Source organism: Epithele typhae (assembly GCF_022376455.1).
Source record: "Epithele typhae strain CBS 203.58 chromosome Unknown BXZ73scaffold_14, whole genome shotgun sequence".
Taxonomy (NCBI): domain Eukaryota; kingdom Fungi; phylum Basidiomycota; class Agaricomycetes; order Polyporales; family Epitheliaceae; genus Epithele; species Epithele typhae.
Window position 1 is genome coordinate 184,108 of NW_025954205.1, and position 16,764 is coordinate 200,871.

The 16,764-nt window shown below is 60.4% G+C and overlaps 6 protein-coding genes and 3 non-coding genes across 9 annotated transcripts; 5 read left to right on the forward strand and 4 right to left on the reverse strand.

The window, feature by feature from the left end:
- Positions 1–3: 3 nt before the first annotated feature.
- Positions 4–1,073, forward strand: BXZ73DRAFT_89174 (Prefoldin alpha subunit; the record flags this gene model as incomplete). Its single annotated transcript, XM_048025192.1, has 5 exons — positions 4–8; positions 361–436; positions 500–602; positions 686–792; positions 900–1,073. 5 exons carry the CDS (start codon positions 4–6, stop codon positions 1,071–1,073), a joined length of 465 nt encoding a protein of 154 aa, XP_047879430.1.
- On the reverse strand, positions 151–222 carry BXZ73DRAFT_t79. Its single transcript has one exon. It is a non-coding gene; the product is annotated as a tRNA-Thr (tRNA).
- Positions 1,074–1,684: 611 nt separating the features above from the next.
- BXZ73DRAFT_76306 (uncharacterized protein) lies at positions 1,685–2,949 on the forward strand (the record flags this gene model as incomplete). The annotated part of the gene is made up of 2 exons (XM_048022391.1): positions 1,685–2,087; positions 2,138–2,949. The coding sequence occupies 2 exons, from the start codon at positions 1,685–1,687 to the stop codon at positions 2,947–2,949; spliced, it is 1,215 nt and encodes a 404-aa protein (XP_047879431.1).
- A 1,449-nt stretch (positions 2,950–4,398) lies between these two features.
- Positions 4,399–6,676, forward strand: BXZ73DRAFT_99860 (general substrate transporter; the record flags this gene model as incomplete). Its single annotated transcript, XM_048028142.1, has 12 exons — positions 4,399–4,415; positions 4,469–4,541; positions 4,604–4,776; positions 4,863–5,084; positions 5,143–5,174; positions 5,235–5,358; positions 5,406–5,511; positions 5,568–5,723; positions 5,785–5,898; positions 5,952–6,066; positions 6,118–6,172; positions 6,229–6,676. The coding sequence occupies 12 exons, from the start codon at positions 4,399–4,401 to the stop codon at positions 6,674–6,676; spliced, it is 1,635 nt and encodes a 544-aa protein (XP_047879432.1).
- Positions 6,677–6,971: 295 nt separating this feature from the next.
- On the reverse strand, positions 6,972–7,043 carry BXZ73DRAFT_t78. Its single transcript has one exon. It is a non-coding gene; the product is annotated as a tRNA-Thr (tRNA).
- Positions 7,044–7,198: 155 nt separating this feature from the next.
- Positions 7,199–8,863, forward strand: BXZ73DRAFT_89178 (uncharacterized protein; the record flags this gene model as incomplete). Its single annotated transcript, XM_048025193.1, has 7 exons — positions 7,199–7,283; positions 7,380–7,569; positions 7,644–7,724; positions 7,788–7,921; positions 7,982–8,108; positions 8,288–8,665; positions 8,731–8,863. 7 exons carry the CDS (start codon positions 7,199–7,201, stop codon positions 8,861–8,863), a joined length of 1,128 nt encoding a protein of 375 aa, XP_047879433.1.
- A 1,109-nt stretch (positions 8,864–9,972) lies between these two features.
- Positions 9,973–13,794, forward strand: BXZ73DRAFT_99862 (uncharacterized protein; the record flags this gene model as incomplete). The annotated part of the gene is made up of 9 exons (XM_048028143.1): positions 9,973–10,193; positions 10,289–10,670; positions 10,726–10,833; positions 10,889–10,945; positions 11,004–11,677; positions 11,732–12,650; positions 12,711–13,028; positions 13,095–13,327; positions 13,383–13,794. 9 exons carry the CDS (start codon positions 9,973–9,975, stop codon positions 13,792–13,794), a joined length of 3,324 nt encoding a protein of 1,107 aa, XP_047879434.1.
- A 375-nt stretch (positions 13,795–14,169) lies between these two features.
- On the reverse strand, positions 14,170–14,242 carry BXZ73DRAFT_t77. The gene has a single exon. It is a non-coding gene; the product is annotated as a tRNA-Phe (tRNA).
- Positions 14,243–14,374: 132 nt separating this feature from the next.
- Positions 14,375–15,977, reverse strand: BXZ73DRAFT_99863 (uncharacterized protein; the record flags this gene model as incomplete). Its single annotated transcript, XM_048028144.1, has 8 exons — positions 14,375–14,786; positions 14,873–14,913; positions 14,979–15,058; positions 15,118–15,137; positions 15,224–15,332; positions 15,410–15,488; positions 15,546–15,701; positions 15,768–15,977. The coding sequence occupies 8 exons, from the start codon at positions 15,975–15,977 to the stop codon at positions 14,375–14,377; spliced, it is 1,107 nt and encodes a 368-aa protein (XP_047879435.1).
- Positions 15,978–16,764: the final 787 nt, after the last annotated feature.

Here is a 16,764-nt window from a genome sequence, read left to right on the forward strand (position 1 = left end):
ACTATGGCGTGGTGGTGTACTTGCTTTGGCGGTTGTTCCAAATGCTTGACAAGACTGAGGGGCAAAGCAAGACCGGCGCGTCTTGGACGCGTCGCGTCGCGTTGATCTCATAAACGCCGGTTCTGCAGCAAAATGAAAACCATGATCTGATGCCCATTGGCTGGATTGAACAACCGACCTCACCATTACGAGTGGCGCGCTCTACCACTGAGCTAAACGGGCGATATCTTTTGTACACAAAACTTTTACCCGTACTCAAAACTTAAAAGTCTGCCTAGCCCTTCGCCGCCTTGTGCTAATAGTCGTAGCTCAAGTTTCTTCTCTTCCAGTCACTCATTTAGTCTGTCTCATGGCGTCGAGTTCATCCCAGGGCCAGATCAATATCGCCGACCTCGACGTTCCACAACTAGCGGATGTTCGACGACAGCTTGAGGAAGTGAGTGCCCGACTTCATGCTCTCTATGCGCGCAACTGACGGCGCTCGCGCGCACCGTCATAGGAGCTGAACCACCTCTCAAATTCGTACGCACAGCTACGACAGGCGCAGGCCAAATTCCGCTCTTGCATTGACAACGTCGCGGAGGTGAAGCCGGCGAATAAAGGTACGCCCGTCGCTCCGCGCGTGATGCAGAGACTCGGAAAGCTGATGAATCCGCGCGATCGCGTGCGCCCGCCGCGAGTGCAGACAAGACTGTTCTCGTCCCTCTCACCAACTCGCTCTATGTTCCCGGGAAGCTGACCGATGTGGAAAATGTGATCGTGGATGTTGGAACGGGATACTTTGTGAAGAAGGTGCGTGTATGCAGCTATGCGGGCATTCTCTCCGCTCATTCTGCAACATTCCCTCGCGCTGTCCTCAAAATATTCCACATGATGTGTTTATTCGTCGGGCTTCTCAGACGCGCGCAGAAGCTACCAAACATTACGAGTCCAAGGTCGAATACATCCGGACGAACCTCGAAGCGCTACAGGAGACGATCCAGAAGAAGCAGGAAAACATGAACTACCTCATCAACATCCTCCAAATGAAGCTCCAGCAACAGGCGGGTGGGAAGGACGGAAAAGCCAGTTGAGGTGCATGGATACTTATGAAGTAGATAGCGGTGAGTGAAATCATGCTGCATACATCATCATCGTGTTTAGTTTTTCATCCAGAACCCCCACAAATGTACGCATACATGTAACAATAGCGCTTTCCTTACACGAACATGAACGAGGCGCGAAGCTGAGCTACTATGTCTTCACTGTCGTGTCTTGCACAGGATGCAGAGTTGCAAGGTAGATACTCCACTACAGGGGTTTCCTCTGTCATTCAACACTCCCCGCCAAAACTGCTCGGCTCACTAATTTCTGGCACATGTTTGGCTCGACGTGCCCGTCGAATTTTTCTTGATGTTGTGGCTCTTGTATACTAATCCAGCCATGACTACAAGGTATCACTTCTTACTGCTCCAGCTCAACTACTTGAATTCATATCGCGAGTAAGTCGAATAAATCACGAACAGTTTCTTCGGTTCCGTCGGATATGCCGGGCCGTCGCCGATAGAGGCCGGCGGTTACGCAAGGTCGTGACTGACTGCCTGTGACTCTGGGTGACGGTGCCTCAATTGGGAACGGGCGCAGCGGTGGCTGAGCGCTGAGCGAGAGTGTGGATCCAAGCACTCCTTGCCCCACAACCACCACCATGGCCGACACAAAGGTCGCTTCCAGCAAACTTGCCATGTCCCGCGCTCTCGGCGCTGCCTTCCTCAGCCATCAAGTTGAGCAGCTCGAGAAATCGGTTACCACCGGCAACTGGCGCGACCGCCCGAAGCAGGACAATTGGCGAACTCCGGATCCCGCCAAACGCAACTTTGCCGGCCCAAAGATCATGAAGAAGCGCAACGAAGGCTCCCCGGAGGAGAGGGGGAGGTTCCAGGGTGCCGGGCGAGGCGAGAAGGAGCACGATAAACGCAGCGAGGAGCGTAAGGGGCAGAAGGATGCGGACTTCATCGTACTCGATGCGAGCGTCCTCATACACGGCATCTACCATCTCAAGCAGTGGAGCAAGGACGGGAGGGAGGAGGTTGTGATAGTGCCACTCGAAGGTGCGTTGCCAGGCCCTCACACTCGTTCGTCTCCCCTCACCGAGCCACAGCGCTCAACACCCTCGACCTCCTCAAGAAGGGCACCAGCGCGCTGGCCCAGCGTGCCCGCAACGCCTCGCGCATCCTCGAGGCCCAGGTAGGGACAAACCCGCGCATCCGTGTCCAGCAGGACGACGCCTTTGTCCTCTGGGACAAGATTTCGTTTGACGACCAGACCGCCGCCACTCCCAACATGGCGCCCGAGTGGGTTCGTCGCACGATCTGCTGTGCTCGCTGGGAGGTCGAGCATGCCGCTGAAAGGGAGGCCCCTTTTGCGGGCGAGAAGGGGCAAAAGAAGCTCGCTCCCCGCATCGTCCTCGCCGTCGCTATCCCGCCCGCCGACGCGCAGTTGGACGCACCCACTCCCGCTCCTATCTCTGCGTCCCCCGTCCCTCTGCCCGCTCCCCAGGCCAACAGGCACGAGAGCCGCCTCGCTGGTGCTCTCGTCTCCCGCTGGGCTGCCAAAGCCGGCGTCGAGGTCGTCGAGGTCACCACTGCGCCCCCGCAACCTGCAGGGGGTGCTCCCACCGAGGCCAAGGGTCGCCGGTCCGGCGAGGCCCATGCGAACACACCCGGAGGCGGCAACGGCAGGCGTTCTGGGGAAGAGGACCGGGCGAAGCGCGGGGGCACCGCTGGGCGTGGGCGGCGCAACTCTCGCGGCGCTGGAATAGGCGCCGGAGCTGCTGCCCGCGCGCCCGCCCCTCCGGCGGTGAACTCGAGCCTCGTCGAACGCCCCGCAGCGGTGATGACGATGATGGAGATGGTCACGCAGCCGAACCGCGTCGTTCGTGTGCTCGCGCGTGGCGAGAAGCTCGACCCGTAACGGCGTGCGCCGTGGCGTCATACACCAGGTGCGTCTCGTAATCTCGACCTTCTCATGGGCCCACGAAGATTCATCGTCGACCGTCGTCGCAGATAACACAATTTGCCTGCTGGCTCCAGCCTGCTTCACAGGATCAGTTCAGTATCCCGCTCCGGATGCGCCCGGCCGACTGGTTCCCTGTGCGCGGTCGACCCCTGCTCCGTGTGGCCTCTATTCGACTTGCTACCAAGCGCGTGCGCTGCGGTGGCCTGGCACGACGGCACCCCTTTGGCGGATCTCGTAGATCCTGACGCGACGACGTACGACCAGCACCACACGCATTCCCGCCCGCGACCCACAACACTCTCACCCTCCCCGTCTCTCCGTTTCGTTTCGGCACCGGCAGGACTCAAAGCAGTTGAACGCTCACGTACAACGCCCGGACCGAGGTGTCGAGTCGCATGGTGAGGTGCCCGGTGTTAACTTGTCATGTGGTGAAAGCTGACAAAGTCCGTGTCCGCAGTTGCCTGTTTCTGGTTATGGTCCTTCGTGTATGCGGACGATATCGTCACCTATGAATTCTTCTCCTTGTCCCTGTATCTCCGGCTCGTTTCTTGTATGTTCCGTCCCTCGTATGTTCGTGAATATATGCTTGTTTCTCCTTTCCGACGTGCAAGTGCCTATTGCTGCATACCGTCTGCCGGGGTTCATTGATCAACCACGGTGAGCTACGTTCACCCCGGCCCCGCGTATTCGCATGTTCCATGCTGACCTGAATGATTATCAAGCCCAGGCGCCTAGCGGTCTTGCGACATGTGCGGTGCGAAGATCCGCATGTCCGTCATGCCGACGACGGCCGGGTCGCCAATGCAGGCTTCGACGAAGTCGTTTCATTCCCGTTCACCACCGGCCAGCTGGTCAATTTCATCTCCGTATGTGTTCGATATCTCGGCACGCGTAAATCCAGACCGTGACCCCGGCGGCCACCCAGAGACCCAATGAGCTCATGTTGGGTCACTCAAACCCTCATGCTGACTGCTCTTGCAGTGGTGTGGCTAGTGGCCCCTGAACGGAAGCAGCGTCTGACCAGATACGACCGCTGGGATGAACGTGGCCCCGGAATTCGAAGGTGAGGACCGGCAGCCTTGTACTTGACGCTTTCCATTCACGCAGGTATTTCATAGCATTTTCTCGCAAACGTCATTACTATGCGAAAACGAAGCCGCGAAGTTCGATTCGCGTAAATATGGCGCTCATCGTCCCTCCACCTTGCCTCCACCGCTTCGTGTTCAAACACTGACGTCTTCGTCGAAGGGGGCGCCCATCGGAAAACTCGCTCCGGCGGTGATGTCATGACCGACGGCGCCAGCGTATATATGCGTGCTCCCAGCCATCCGGGCCCCACATTCTCCGTCTCTCTCTGCTCATTATATTGTGGTGGACACCCCGCTACGACAGTACAACACGAACATGGCACTCTTCTACGTGTACGTGGTACCGCCATCCTCGTTTCCATGTATCCTGACTTACATCACTCCAGCGAAGGCCTACCCATTGGGTGGATAGCCATCATGCTCGCCCTCCTCGCGTCCATGGGAGGTTTCATCTTTGGCGTGCGTCTGTTGATCCCCTTCTGCGCCATTGTTGCACGACTTCTGACGCGCGGCGTGCGCAGTACGACACCGGTCAGATTTCCGACATCCTTCTCATGGATGACTTCGTTCTGCGCTTCGCACAGTGCGGCGACCCCACAAACATCTCAACGTGCCAGTTCTCTGTAGTCCGCGAGGGTCTCATTGTCGCCCTCCTCTCTATCGGCACCCTGGTTGGCGCCCTCCTCGGTGCGCCGTAAGTCCACATCCGCACTCACACGTTGACCCGCGTTTAACCTCTCCTATGTCTTCGGATCCTGTGATCGCCCACGATCGTTGTAGTACCGCTGACCGGCTCGGACGCCGATATGCCATGACCGTGGAGTGTGGTGTATTTATGATCGGGGTCATCATCCAGATCACGACCTTCCACTCCTGGGTCCAGTTCGCGATTGGCCGCCTCGTCAGCGGCCTTGGTGTTGGCTCGCTCTCTGCCGCGGTGCCCATGTACCAGGCGGAGACGGCGCCGCCGCAGATCCGCGGGACGCTGACCGCGACGTATCAGTGAGTGCCCTTTTCGCACCTGCTCGATGGAGAGAGCTGATGCGAGTGTGGCTTGCAGGTTATTCATCACCTTCGGCATCCTTGTTGCATGTGGGCTCATATTTTCGTGAGGCTTTGAAGTGTATGCACGCTGACTCAGACTTGGGACAGACTGCATTTCCATCGGTGCCCGCGAAATTCCCGGCTCCGGCTCGTGGCGCACCGTCGTCGGTATTGGCCTGTTGTGGCCAATCATCTTGGGGATCGGTATTCTCTTCATGCCTGAGAGCCCGAGGTGCTTGTATTCTGTATATGCGCACACTGGGCGCTAATGTTGTCCAGGTGGCTTGCTGCGCACGGCCGTTTCGATCAGGCGAAACGCTCAATCGCGCTCGCTCGTGGTATCTCTGCGGAGGAGGCTGATGACCATCCGTTGATCCATCGGGAGGTGCGGGCTCACCCTCTGTCGCGTCCTACACAAGCTGACTCGAATGCCCTACTCAGATCGAGGGGATGCGTTCTGCTATAGACTACGAGAGCAAGGTGAAGGCGGGGTGGCTCGAGTGCTTCAATCCCGAGCGCAAGCAGCTCTACCGCACCCTGTTTGGTATGACGCTTCAGATGTTCCAGCAGCTCACTGGCGCCAACTACTTCTTCTACGTTCGTCCCATCTGCTTGGGCTTCACAGCGCTCTGCGGACTGACACGTACTGTGGCCATAGTACGGAGCGACGATCTTCCTGTCGGTTGGTATCTCCGACTCGTTCGTTACACAGATCATCCTCGGTGCCGTCAACTTCGTCTGCACGTTCGGTGGTATGTACGTCATGGAGAAGGTGCGTCTGCCTCTACATGAACCCACGGCGCGCACTCAGGTCGTTCGATATAGTTCGGGCGCCGCTGGCCGCTCATCATCGGCGGCATGTGGCAGTCGGCATGGTTGTTTGTTTTCGCCGCTGCGGGGACCGCTAAGGATCCAACGACCGACCAGAGCATCGGCAAGCGTGAGCAACCAACTTTCTTCGCAGCACATGCAGACGTTAACCTCGCTTCAGTGATGATTGTCTCCGCTTGTCTCTTCATCTTGGGTTATGCCATGACCTGGGCCCCGTAAGCGCTCTCCTCCCTAGCATACCCTCATCTCCTAACCGTACACTTTCATCCAGCGGCGTGTGGATCCTAATCGGCGAGACTTTCCCTACGCGCACGCGCGCGCGCCAAGCCTCGCTATCCACCGCGTCGAACTGGCTGTGGAACTTCCTCCTCGCGTTCTTCACGCCGTTCATCGTCAAGGCGATTGGCTACCGCTACGGCTTCATCTTCGCCGCCTGCAACCTCACCGGCGCGGTCATCGTCTACTTCTTCCTCTACGAGTCCTCCGACCTCTCCCTCGAGAGCGTCGACATGATGTACTGCGACCCCAGCTGCAAGCCGTGGACGTCGCGCCGGTGGGCACCTCCCGGCTTCCGCGACCGTAGGGACTTTATCCAGCAAGGCCGCGCCGCGGAGGCGGGGAAGCCGCTCGAAGAGGCGCGGTTGGAACATGCGGAGGAGAAGGGGGCGGGGAAGGGCCCGTATGCTGGGGCGTCACCGAAGGAGGCGGGAGAGCCGTAGTGAGGCTCACTCGATTATGAGAACTCAAAATGATCAACCGTGGATGCATATTGGCATGCATTCTCACTTACTAGGTACTTTACAATCGTTTCCGCTGTAATATAAAGGTGCCGTGCAGTACAATGCGCTGATCTTTCAAGGTTGAAGTAGAGTGGATGGTTAATAAGCACTTGAATTGGTTTTTGTGGCCACAAGGAAAAAATGCAGGCGCTACCAGGGGTCGAACCTGGGTTTTGGGAATAACAGAACAGCGTCAGCGAATCAGAATCCCAAGTACACTATAGCGCCACAAGCATGCCCATTGGCTGGATTGAACAACCGACCTCACCATTACGAGTGGCGCGCTCTACCACTGAGCTAAACGGGCGTTGGATAATAACTCCCTATTAACATTTTGACATTTGTAACCGACTCGATCTCCCAGCACGCAAGACGTCACTTGTTAGACGCGTTCCCTCCGAAGACGCGTGTCCCTCCCTTGAGCCACTGCTCAAGCACCTTTCTTTCTCCAATCTGCCCATCATGTCCAACGACGACAACCCCCCACGACGCACAGGTAGTCCTTGGGCTCTTCCTTCAAACAACGGCCCCCGGATCGGCCGCGTTGGTGCGTGGGGCTCTAACCCGTCCTCTAGGTACGTCTCTCTGCTCTCCGCCATATTACGGTATTTTTCGAGCATATAAGCTGATTTTAGTAGCGGAGGATCTTCAGGTGGCCGCCGCATTGCAACGCTTGGCGATATCGGCGGCGGCGGGCCCTCCTTGGGTGGTGGCGGCCATGGTGGTCCCAGCGGGCACGGGCACGGACATGGAGACGACGACGAAGAAGACGAGGAGGAGGACGCTCCTGGGGAGCGTGGTGGGGAGAATTGGTATGCTGGTGGTGAGCGCAGGTGTGTACCCTGCATATCATCCAGTATTGTCTTCTGAGCCCGAGTATCCTTCCGCGTATACCCTATGGATACAGTGGAATCTCGGTCCAGAACCCCGACCGTGGAGGTGCTCCTGGAGGTGATCTCGTCCGTGACCTCCTCCGGCGTGCCCAAGAGTACGTTGCACACCATCCTGCCTCCCACCCGCGACCGTACGCTGATTGGTGAAGTGCTGCTAGGGCGGGTCCACCCACGCCTCCGACTGGCGGCGGTCGACCTCCACGAAGCTATGCGTTTTTCGGCGGCGGCCACACCCTCGGCAGCGACGAAGTCGACAGCACCTTTGTTCCGGATCCGAATGCTGCTCCCCCACGTACGTATCCGTGCTTGATTTTGACACGGAGGTGGGGGTGCTCATCTGCGGCGCACGCAGAACAAGAGGGCGAGACTGCCGTCCGTCATCTTACTTTCTGGCGAGAGGGGTTCACGGTTGAAGACGGTGAGCTCATGCGGTACGATGACCCGGCCAACGAGCAGATCCTGGCTGAGATCAACTCTGGGTGAGTTCATATATTCTGTTCCACGACCTGCAAAGGGGGATGCGTTGCCCAAAGGCTTGCACCACGTCCCCTGGACCCGATGCCGGTCCGGTCGTTCTCTCACTGGGAAGGGCAATCTCCAGCTTTGCCATCGTGTTTCCTCTGAGTTTGCAGGGCGCTCACGTTGATCACCCTTCTAGACGTGCTCCACCTCAAATTCTGAATGTACAGCCCGGCCAGCCCGTCGAGCTCTGCGTCGTCAAGCGCCTCGACGAAGCCTACGTGCCCTCCGCCCGCGCACAACAAGCCAAGACGTTCTCCGGGCAGGGTCACCGCCTAGGTTCCCCTGTGCCTGGTATCGTGGGCGCAGGCGAGAGCAGCGGCGCGGTCCCCGGAGACTTCCCTGTCGCGAGCGGTAGTGGTGGTGGTAGCATGGCTGCAAGCATCAGCACCCGCTTCGAGGTCGACCAGACGAAGCCAACTACAAACATCCAGATCCGGCTCGCGGATGGCTCGCGGATGGTGGCGCGGATGAACCTGACGCACACCGTCGGGGACATCCGCAACTACATTAACGCGTGAGTCTTTTTCTTCGCTCGTGCTGTGCCGCGACCTGGTGCTGATGCACGGGCCGACGAGATAGATCGCGCCCGGAGAACCACGCGCGGGCGTATGCCATAATGACGACGTTCCCGAACAAGACTCTCGAGGATGACAACCAGACCATCGAGGCCGCCAAGCTCGCGAACAGCGTCATCGTTCAGCGTTGGGAGTAGAGTCTGGGAGGACATTTCCGGGGCCGGTTGTGCATCTTGGATGTGAAGTTGCGAGTTGAGTGTACCATATGAGGTAGATGAAGGTCTTTGCAACTGTATATCGTCAGTATCACGATCTCGCATGGATCATTCAGACGCACCGCTCGGTGTATGCTCTGCGACCCCGAAGACAAAGTTTGTAAGACTTTTAGTACGGCGATGTCGCGTTTGAGAAATATTTTCGGGCTAATATTTGACGCCCTCGTCACACCCATCCCGCCCGTCGTCGGCCCCACCACCACACCCTTGTCTTTCCCCACCACCATCTCTCATAGATCTCATTCTTCCTCGTCGCCGTACGCGCTGGCGCGCCGTCCGCGTCGTGCTGATAGACCAGGAAGTGCGCACAGAGGACGATAGCCCATAGGCCCGTATACTAGCGAGTCGCGTGACGGTCCACGCGTCTGGGGTGAGCACCATGTACATATTCCGCGACCTTATGTATGCGCGCCAGCTTATGCATTGATTGGAGCAGATTGCGGGGCAGCTCCCAGGCCACGACGCGTTATCGCGCTAGCCGCACGACATAACGTCGGCCGCACCTCTTTCAGTGCTCGCTTGCCAAATCATCGCGGACCACGACTACAGGCCAAGATCGCGGAACACGACCGCAGGCGTAGAAACCACAGACCACGGACGCCTACAATCCATCGGTAAAGTCATGAGCGCGTCCGCGGTGCTGCAGCCCCTCAGCATGCCTCACTCAAACCCTCACCTGAACGCGAACCGGACGGAGCGAGTGCGCGGCAGAGCGCAAATGCGGACGTGCGGGCGCTGCACGGCCGTGCTTGAGATCGGCTCCAGGAATACGTGCTGTCCCAGCTGTCGAGGAGTGCGTGCGGGCCCGTCGCGGCTGCAGAAAGTACAGAGGCCAGGGCAGAAAGATTGCTATGCGGTGAGTCCTTTGCCCGCGTCGACTCGCGCGTTCCGGAGCGATGGTCGCTGAGGCGATCGCACACCACAGGTCGTGGCGTGCGCGGCGTGCAAGACCCCGCTCTACACCGTGCCGCTCAGCTCGCCCGACGCCCGCCTCCAGCTGCTCTGCGTTTCCTGCGGTACTGCGCGTCATCATGGCGCACCCCATCCCGTGGCAGGAGTTGCGCCTATCCCGATTCCTTTACCACCAGGAAGTGCACCCATCCCAGGACACCCGCTTATGCGCGTTGTGCCCGTCTCTATCCATCCACCGTACAGCATCGTGCCCATTCCTGTTCCTCGACCTCCACCCGTTTCCAGACCACCCCGCACAGCTCCGCCCCCTCCCCAAGCACCTCCGTCATCTCATCACTCAGTGCCGGTCCCACCACCTCAGTCGGCTCGCTCTGTCCCACCCCAGCAACCACATGATCAGCAATCACAATCCCAACGACCACTACCACCTCGCAGTAAGGTCTCGCACGCCTTCCTGCGCGGCGGACAAAGCTTCTACGATGTGCTCGCACCCTACGTCGACCCGGAGTACCGCTACGTGCTGCAGGATCGTGCCATCCCATTACCACCCGGCGTCATTCAGGTTCCCCCACGCCCGTACTGGGAGCCCATGAGTGAGGAGGAACGCCGGAAGGCCGTCGCGATGCCGCACTTCAACTCGAGGGGTGAGATCATCGCGAGGATGAAATCGCCCCACGACGTGCCCGCGCCGACGTGGCCTACCCGCAGCCTGGTGGACTTTCCGGCTGCTGTGTCTACGAAGGCCCTCAGGCGTCCTCAGGAAGAGTCGGAGCGAACCGGGGCGTCACAGAGATTGGAGCCTGTTGCACAGGAACCGGTGAGTTTTGACTGCTTTCCTGTGCACGACAAGTGCTTATATGTGCGTGGTATAGATTCGGATCGACGCGCCCTCTGTGTCTGCGGAGGCCCTGAAGCATCTTCAGGAAGAGCCGGAGCAAACCGGGGCGTCACAGATAATGGAGCCAGTTGCACAGGAACCGGTGAGTCTTGGCTGCTCTCCCGCGCCCGACAGGTGCTTATATGCACGTGGAATAGACTCGGATCGACGCGCTCCCAGCGGGATCGCCGCCGATCCAGCCCCCGGACCTGTTGGTGAGCAACCGTTTTCCGTATTTTCGCACGTCCCTCGCCAACTTTTGCGCACAATCAGACGCCGACCCCGACGCGTCCAGACGGCCCATCTCCGCGCAAGAAGCGCAGGACCACCGTCCGTGTATGCGCGTCAGCAGAGTGCGACCTGCCCATTCCGGGGGGGTTCCGTGGGTCGCTCTGTCCGGAGTGCGGGTTCGCGCGGTGGCGGACGCAGTTCCGGACCAAGTTCGCGGGGGTGCGCGCGCAACTTGCTGCAGAGCCTGCGGATATAGCCCACGCGGCGGCTCAACTGCCAGCAGAGGTGGAAGGCGATGGTGATCACGAACCCCAGGTCAAGGTTGAGGAATCGGTCGAGAGTGAGGGCTTTTCCATCGAGCCTAGGAAGGCAAAAAGACCCGCGGTTGTGCCCAAGAGGGTCATAGTCGAAATACCCACGACGGGAGCAGCGCACCTGGACAAAGACGACGGGTCCGAGTCGGACGGTCTGCCGCTGGCTGCCGTGATCGTCGCCAAGAGGAAGAAGTCGCCACCGAAGACCAGCACTGCGGAGAAAGAGAACCACGGCCGACAAGAATACTCTGACTCGGAGATGGACGTCCCTCTGTCTAGTATGCTTTCAAGTCAGTCCGGTCGCTTGTCAGAACCCGAAGAAGAAGAAGTTCCGGTCGCAGAGCTCCTGCCCAGTACTCTTCAGAATGCGCCCGTTCCGCTGTTCCCTCCCAGGGTCTCAGTGTCTGTTTCTGCCGTCCCGAAGATACCATTGCCTCGACGAAACATATTTCTTAGAGCCGCCCCTGCTGGCTGCGTTTCAATGCCTTCTACCCCGGCCGACTCACCTAGGTCTGCCGTTAGTCCTGCAGGGCCTGTGCGCCTTCGTATTGTTGTTCCGCCACTCTCCCGTTGCTCGCCCAAGAAACCAACACACCCACCGCCCCTCCCGCAGGAGCTGGACCTCACCGAACCGGAACCGGAATCGGAATCGGAATCGGAGGGGGAGCTGGGAACTGAGGAGTCGCATTCGCCCCTCGATCCCGGGGGTGCAGCTACCACCCCGCTTCTGGAACAGAGCCCCGAACGAGAGGATCCTGTCCTGAGACTCGCACCTGTCCTAGAACTGTCACCATCCCTCGTCTCCGCTCCACAGGTGCGCGTCCGGTGCCCGGCCGCGCCGACACCAGTGAAGCCTTTCTCGAACATCCGTCGCGTTCGTCTCATCTTGGGTCCCAAGCCCCCCGCCCGCGAGCCCACTTCGTCGTCGTCACGCGATTCGTCTACCGAGCGTTTACCGAGTCCGTCTCCATCGCGGCGGGTACGGCCGTTGGGGAAGCTCTCTCTCGACTGGGACTCGGACCTCTCGGACCTCACCCCGCTCGAGGACTCGGGCGAGTCCGAGATAGAGAGCGACGCTGAAGACGACGAGGAAGACGTACCTCTTTTCACGGGGCTCCTTGCCCGCTCTCAGCTCGCGTCCACAGCTTCCACCGAATCTTCCGCGGTGGCGACCGCAAACCCACAGAACGAGAAGCATCGTTGGCAGTGCGCCTTCAGCGCATGCGCGAACTTGCTTCCACCGGGCTGGAAGTTCCGGCAGTGCCCGAAGTGCCGGTACACGGCGCGGCAGGAACGTCTACACCTTGCGCGTGGCGGCGTCGATGCCAAGCGTGGGCCGAGGTGCGAACAACGGCGCGAGGAGCAGGAGTTCGAGGTGCGTTCCCGGGTCGTTTCTTTTTTCTCACGACAGTGCTGACGCCAGGTGCACCGACAGCCTCCGGCGGACGGCGACTATTCCGGATGGCGCAAGTGCACCAAGAGTCGCTGCAGCAAGATGGTGCCAGGCGAGGAACAGTACAAGTGGCGCCTCTGCCCGCGATGCCGCCGCCACATGCGCGAGAGCAATAGCCGGCGAGCGCGGCTCATCCGCGAAGAAAAGTGGAAGGCCACGCAGGTGGACTGGACTGCGATGCGCGCCGCCGCGGAGCAGGCAGACCGGGACACGCGCGCAGAGAGCGCATCCTCGGACGTGTCGTCGCGCACCGCGGTCACGGCTGGTAAAGAAGGGGGGCTCACCGCCTTCGTTGACGAGGTGCGTTTTATTTTTCCACCACAGCGGCTCACGACCCGGCTGAGACACACCCGTTGCTCCATGTAGCCCCAGTACCAGCACTTCGCGGCGCTGCTGCTCGCGCTCCGCGGGCGCTTCGACACATTCTGTGCGGCTCAGACTCGCTACCTTCTCTGTACCGCGCGCCCGCCGCCACGACAGATGATGTTCGCGTTCACGGGCGAGTACTCCGTCGTTGCGGACCCCGGCGGCGGCGCCGTCGACGCCGTCGTCGACGTTGTCGTACGCAACGTGCACGCCGCGCTCGGGCTCGCTTTCTCGTGCGCCTCCTCCTACACTCGTCCGTGTCCAGCAACTGACGCTGCTCATCGACAGGATGGCGGGCGTGCGACCTGGACCTGAGGACTCGATCGTGGCGACCTTTTCGTGCACGTACACGGCGCGCATCCCTCCCCCCACGACGTCCGCGCCTCCGCCCACTCCTACTCGCGCGGAGTCGGCGCCCAGTCCGGGCGCATCGGCCGATACGGCTGTCAAGGATGGCGACTCTACGCCTCCGGGGGGCGAGCCTACCGTCCGGGGTGGCGACTGGGCATCCCAAGGCGACGAGCCTACCGCGGATGACCACGCCCCCGCTCTCGTGCCGGAAGGCTCTGCCAAGAACGAGAAGGACGCGCCGCTCGCAGTCACCATGAAGGGCGAGCTCCAAGTCGGCGTCGCGTGGGACCGTCGGCACCGGTGGTTCCCCGGGCAGCGGATCATCGTTTGTTTCAGGCTTGTTGGATAGAGAGTGGACCTGCCTCTTCGCTTGGTGAATGCGGTGCGAGTATGCCTTCGTTTTTGCGTGTCTACGTGTTGTATCAGTGTAATGCTTTCCGCTTCCTTTCGCTCTCCTCGACCGTACCCGTCCCGCCTACGTCGTTCCGGTTGTCGGAGTGCATATCTTTATGCGTTCAATATGCCGTCGAAAAGTTCTAATTAGTGTATGTTCCCTTTTTGGTGTGCCATTCCTGTTACAGTCCTGAATATGCTTTATTGTGTTGCGCTGCCAAATCCTACTGAACGTCTAAATAAACGAATAGCTCTGTTCGCGGATATCTAGACCTAGATGAGCAAGCTTGAGGGACGGAAATGACAAAACATTTCGATAAGTTATCGATTATGCCAGGAGCGTGGATTGAACACGCGACCTCCAGAACTTCAGTCTGTTGCTCTCCCAGCTGAGCTATCCCGGCGTTGTTGAACAATAAACAACAGCACATATCAGGTTATCATACAGGCCGTCGCATCCGTAATATGCTTCACGATCGCGAGCCCCTCAGAATGCGCGCTACGCGAACATGTCCGCCCCCCCCTCCCCCCCTGCCTCACACGGGCGACCGCGCGAGCCGCGGCAGCGGCGCCAGCTGGCTCCCCGGCGCGTCCTTCGCGCCCGCCAGCTCCCGCTCGAACTCGTCCGACTCGCGGCCGTCGGCGGCGCGGAGCAGGTCCCGCTTGCTGAGCACGCCCGGGTCCGCTGCGCCGTGGAGGCGCCGTCGGGGCGGGAGCGCGAAGTCGGTGGAGCGCTCGACGGCGACGGTGCGGGAGACGGTGAAGGCGACGAGGCGGGTCGCGCCGGGGTCGTGCGGCGTGGGCGGGTGGGCGAAGGAGAAGCCGAGGCCGACGCGGACGATGATGAGCATGAAGGAGATGCCGGTCGCGGCGGGGATGTTGTGGAACGCGAAGGCCTCGAGGAGGGACTGGGCGGCGTAGGCGCAGAGGAAGAAGAGCGTCCAGAAGCTGCGGGTCCGCGCGTGAGCCGGCGCGCGCGCGCGAGGAGGAGGAGGGAGAGGGAGAAGGGGGAGGGGGAGGGGGAGGGGACGCACGTGTAGAGCGCGGCGCTCTCGACGAAGATCACGAACGCTTCCTGGGTGCGTAGAGACCGGGGGGCGTGAGCTGCGGGCCGACGCGCGCGGCGGGCGGGCGACGCACCGTGAGGCTCATCCCGGGCAGCATCATCCGCTCGTTCTTCATCGCCCGGTTCGTCGTCCATATCCGGTACGCGATGGACACTGCGAGCGGCGCGCGCTGTCAGATCCCGCTGCGACAGATGTGCACGGGCGGTGCGCACCGGATCCATAAATGTTCGTGCTGCGGCGGGGATCACGAAGCAGCGTGGACGGCGGACGAAGGGTCAGCGGGCGCGACGTCCGGCCGGACGACGGGGGCAGACGCACGAGAGCGTGAGGGCGACGGTCGTGATGACCCGCCGCTGCGACTCGGACACGAAGATGCTCTCGCCCGGGACGAAGGTCGCGAAGAGCTGGACGACGCTCGTCCCGGACGCTGTGCCGAATTTCTCGGGTCAGCGCGCGGTGTTGGCGGGGATGAGGGCGGACGCGCGGGGTGCGGGTGCGACGGACCTGCATAGCCCATGGTGCAGAGCGCGGGGAAGATGATCATGGACCAGCGGTGCCCCCAAACGACCCATATGCGATAGATCTGGGGCAGGGTTCGAGTGAATGGGGTTCAAGGGTCAGACGAGAAAAACAGACTGACGAGAATGATGTCGCCGACGATCACCGAGGCGATGACGAACGCGGTGGACGCGACGTGCGTGGCGGCCTCGATCTCAAGGTAGTACGTCGCGGGCTCTTCTCCCCCGTTTGTGTACACGTACGCGTCGAACAGTCGGCGCACCGTCAGCAGCCAGTGCTGCCACACGTCGATAGATGATCAGCACTCATTCGTGCCGTAGAGATGAATGCATGAGATGCCCACCGCGCTGACGGTCATGAGCAGGATGACAGTGGCGAGGAAGAGCGGGCTCCGGAGCGTCGCGCGGAGCGAGAGCGCGGCGCCGGCCGAGTCCTGCCCGTGTCGGACGACGAGAACGGCGAGGGAGGTGACGGCGAGGACGAAGAAGACGCCGTAGAGCGCGCTCTCGACGCAGACGAGCGCGAGGTTGACGGTGATGATGCTGAGGCCCATCGAGCGTTGCGCGGGAGTAGCGGGGACGAAGACGAGAGAAGGAAGGCGGCTGCGCGGAACGGACGGGGAACGCGATATATACCACATAGAAATGCAGGATATCTTGGTTGCAGGGGAGCGAGGGCAGGAAGGCGATGCCGAAACGCGCGACGGCGCCGTGGGAGGCGAGAGAGCCCGCGGGGGTCGAGAGATCACATCGTGGCGTTGGAGCAGAGATTGGGGAGCGCCTCGGGGCTTCGTAGAGGAGTGATCTTCGACTGAATTATGAGCGTCCCGAGTGCTTCACGCAGGGAAGCGAAGCGACGGATCGTTCTGGTGAAATCGATGGATATAGGGCCGGAAAGGTCGTCAGGGCTGTGAATGACGGATGAAAGCCAAAGAGACAAGAGCTTACGGCACTTTGCAGCATCTGGAGACACATTGTTACGACCGGTCGCAGCTGAATATGCGGGTAGCGTGGGCTGAGTGTGGACACCGGGGTATCCGGCCAATAAGCGTTGGCAAGGGTTCATTCACCTGATGCTGAGGACGTTGAAGTGAACAGTTCAAATCTGAGGCGTGTCCGGGTATGGATGCGACGTTCACAGGATCGGACGTGGAGAAAGTAGAGGACGACCGGCCGACGGGGACTGTGATCCTTTTGATTTCCGCGGTGGCATAGAGTTCGGCAGAGAAGTGATTGCGGAGGCTCGCTGCTCGTGGTCGAGAGAGGATGCGGAAGAGCTGTGGGACGCTTCGTGATCCTCTGTCGCTCACGATGACTGTGCACGTGATGTCGGTGCTGGTT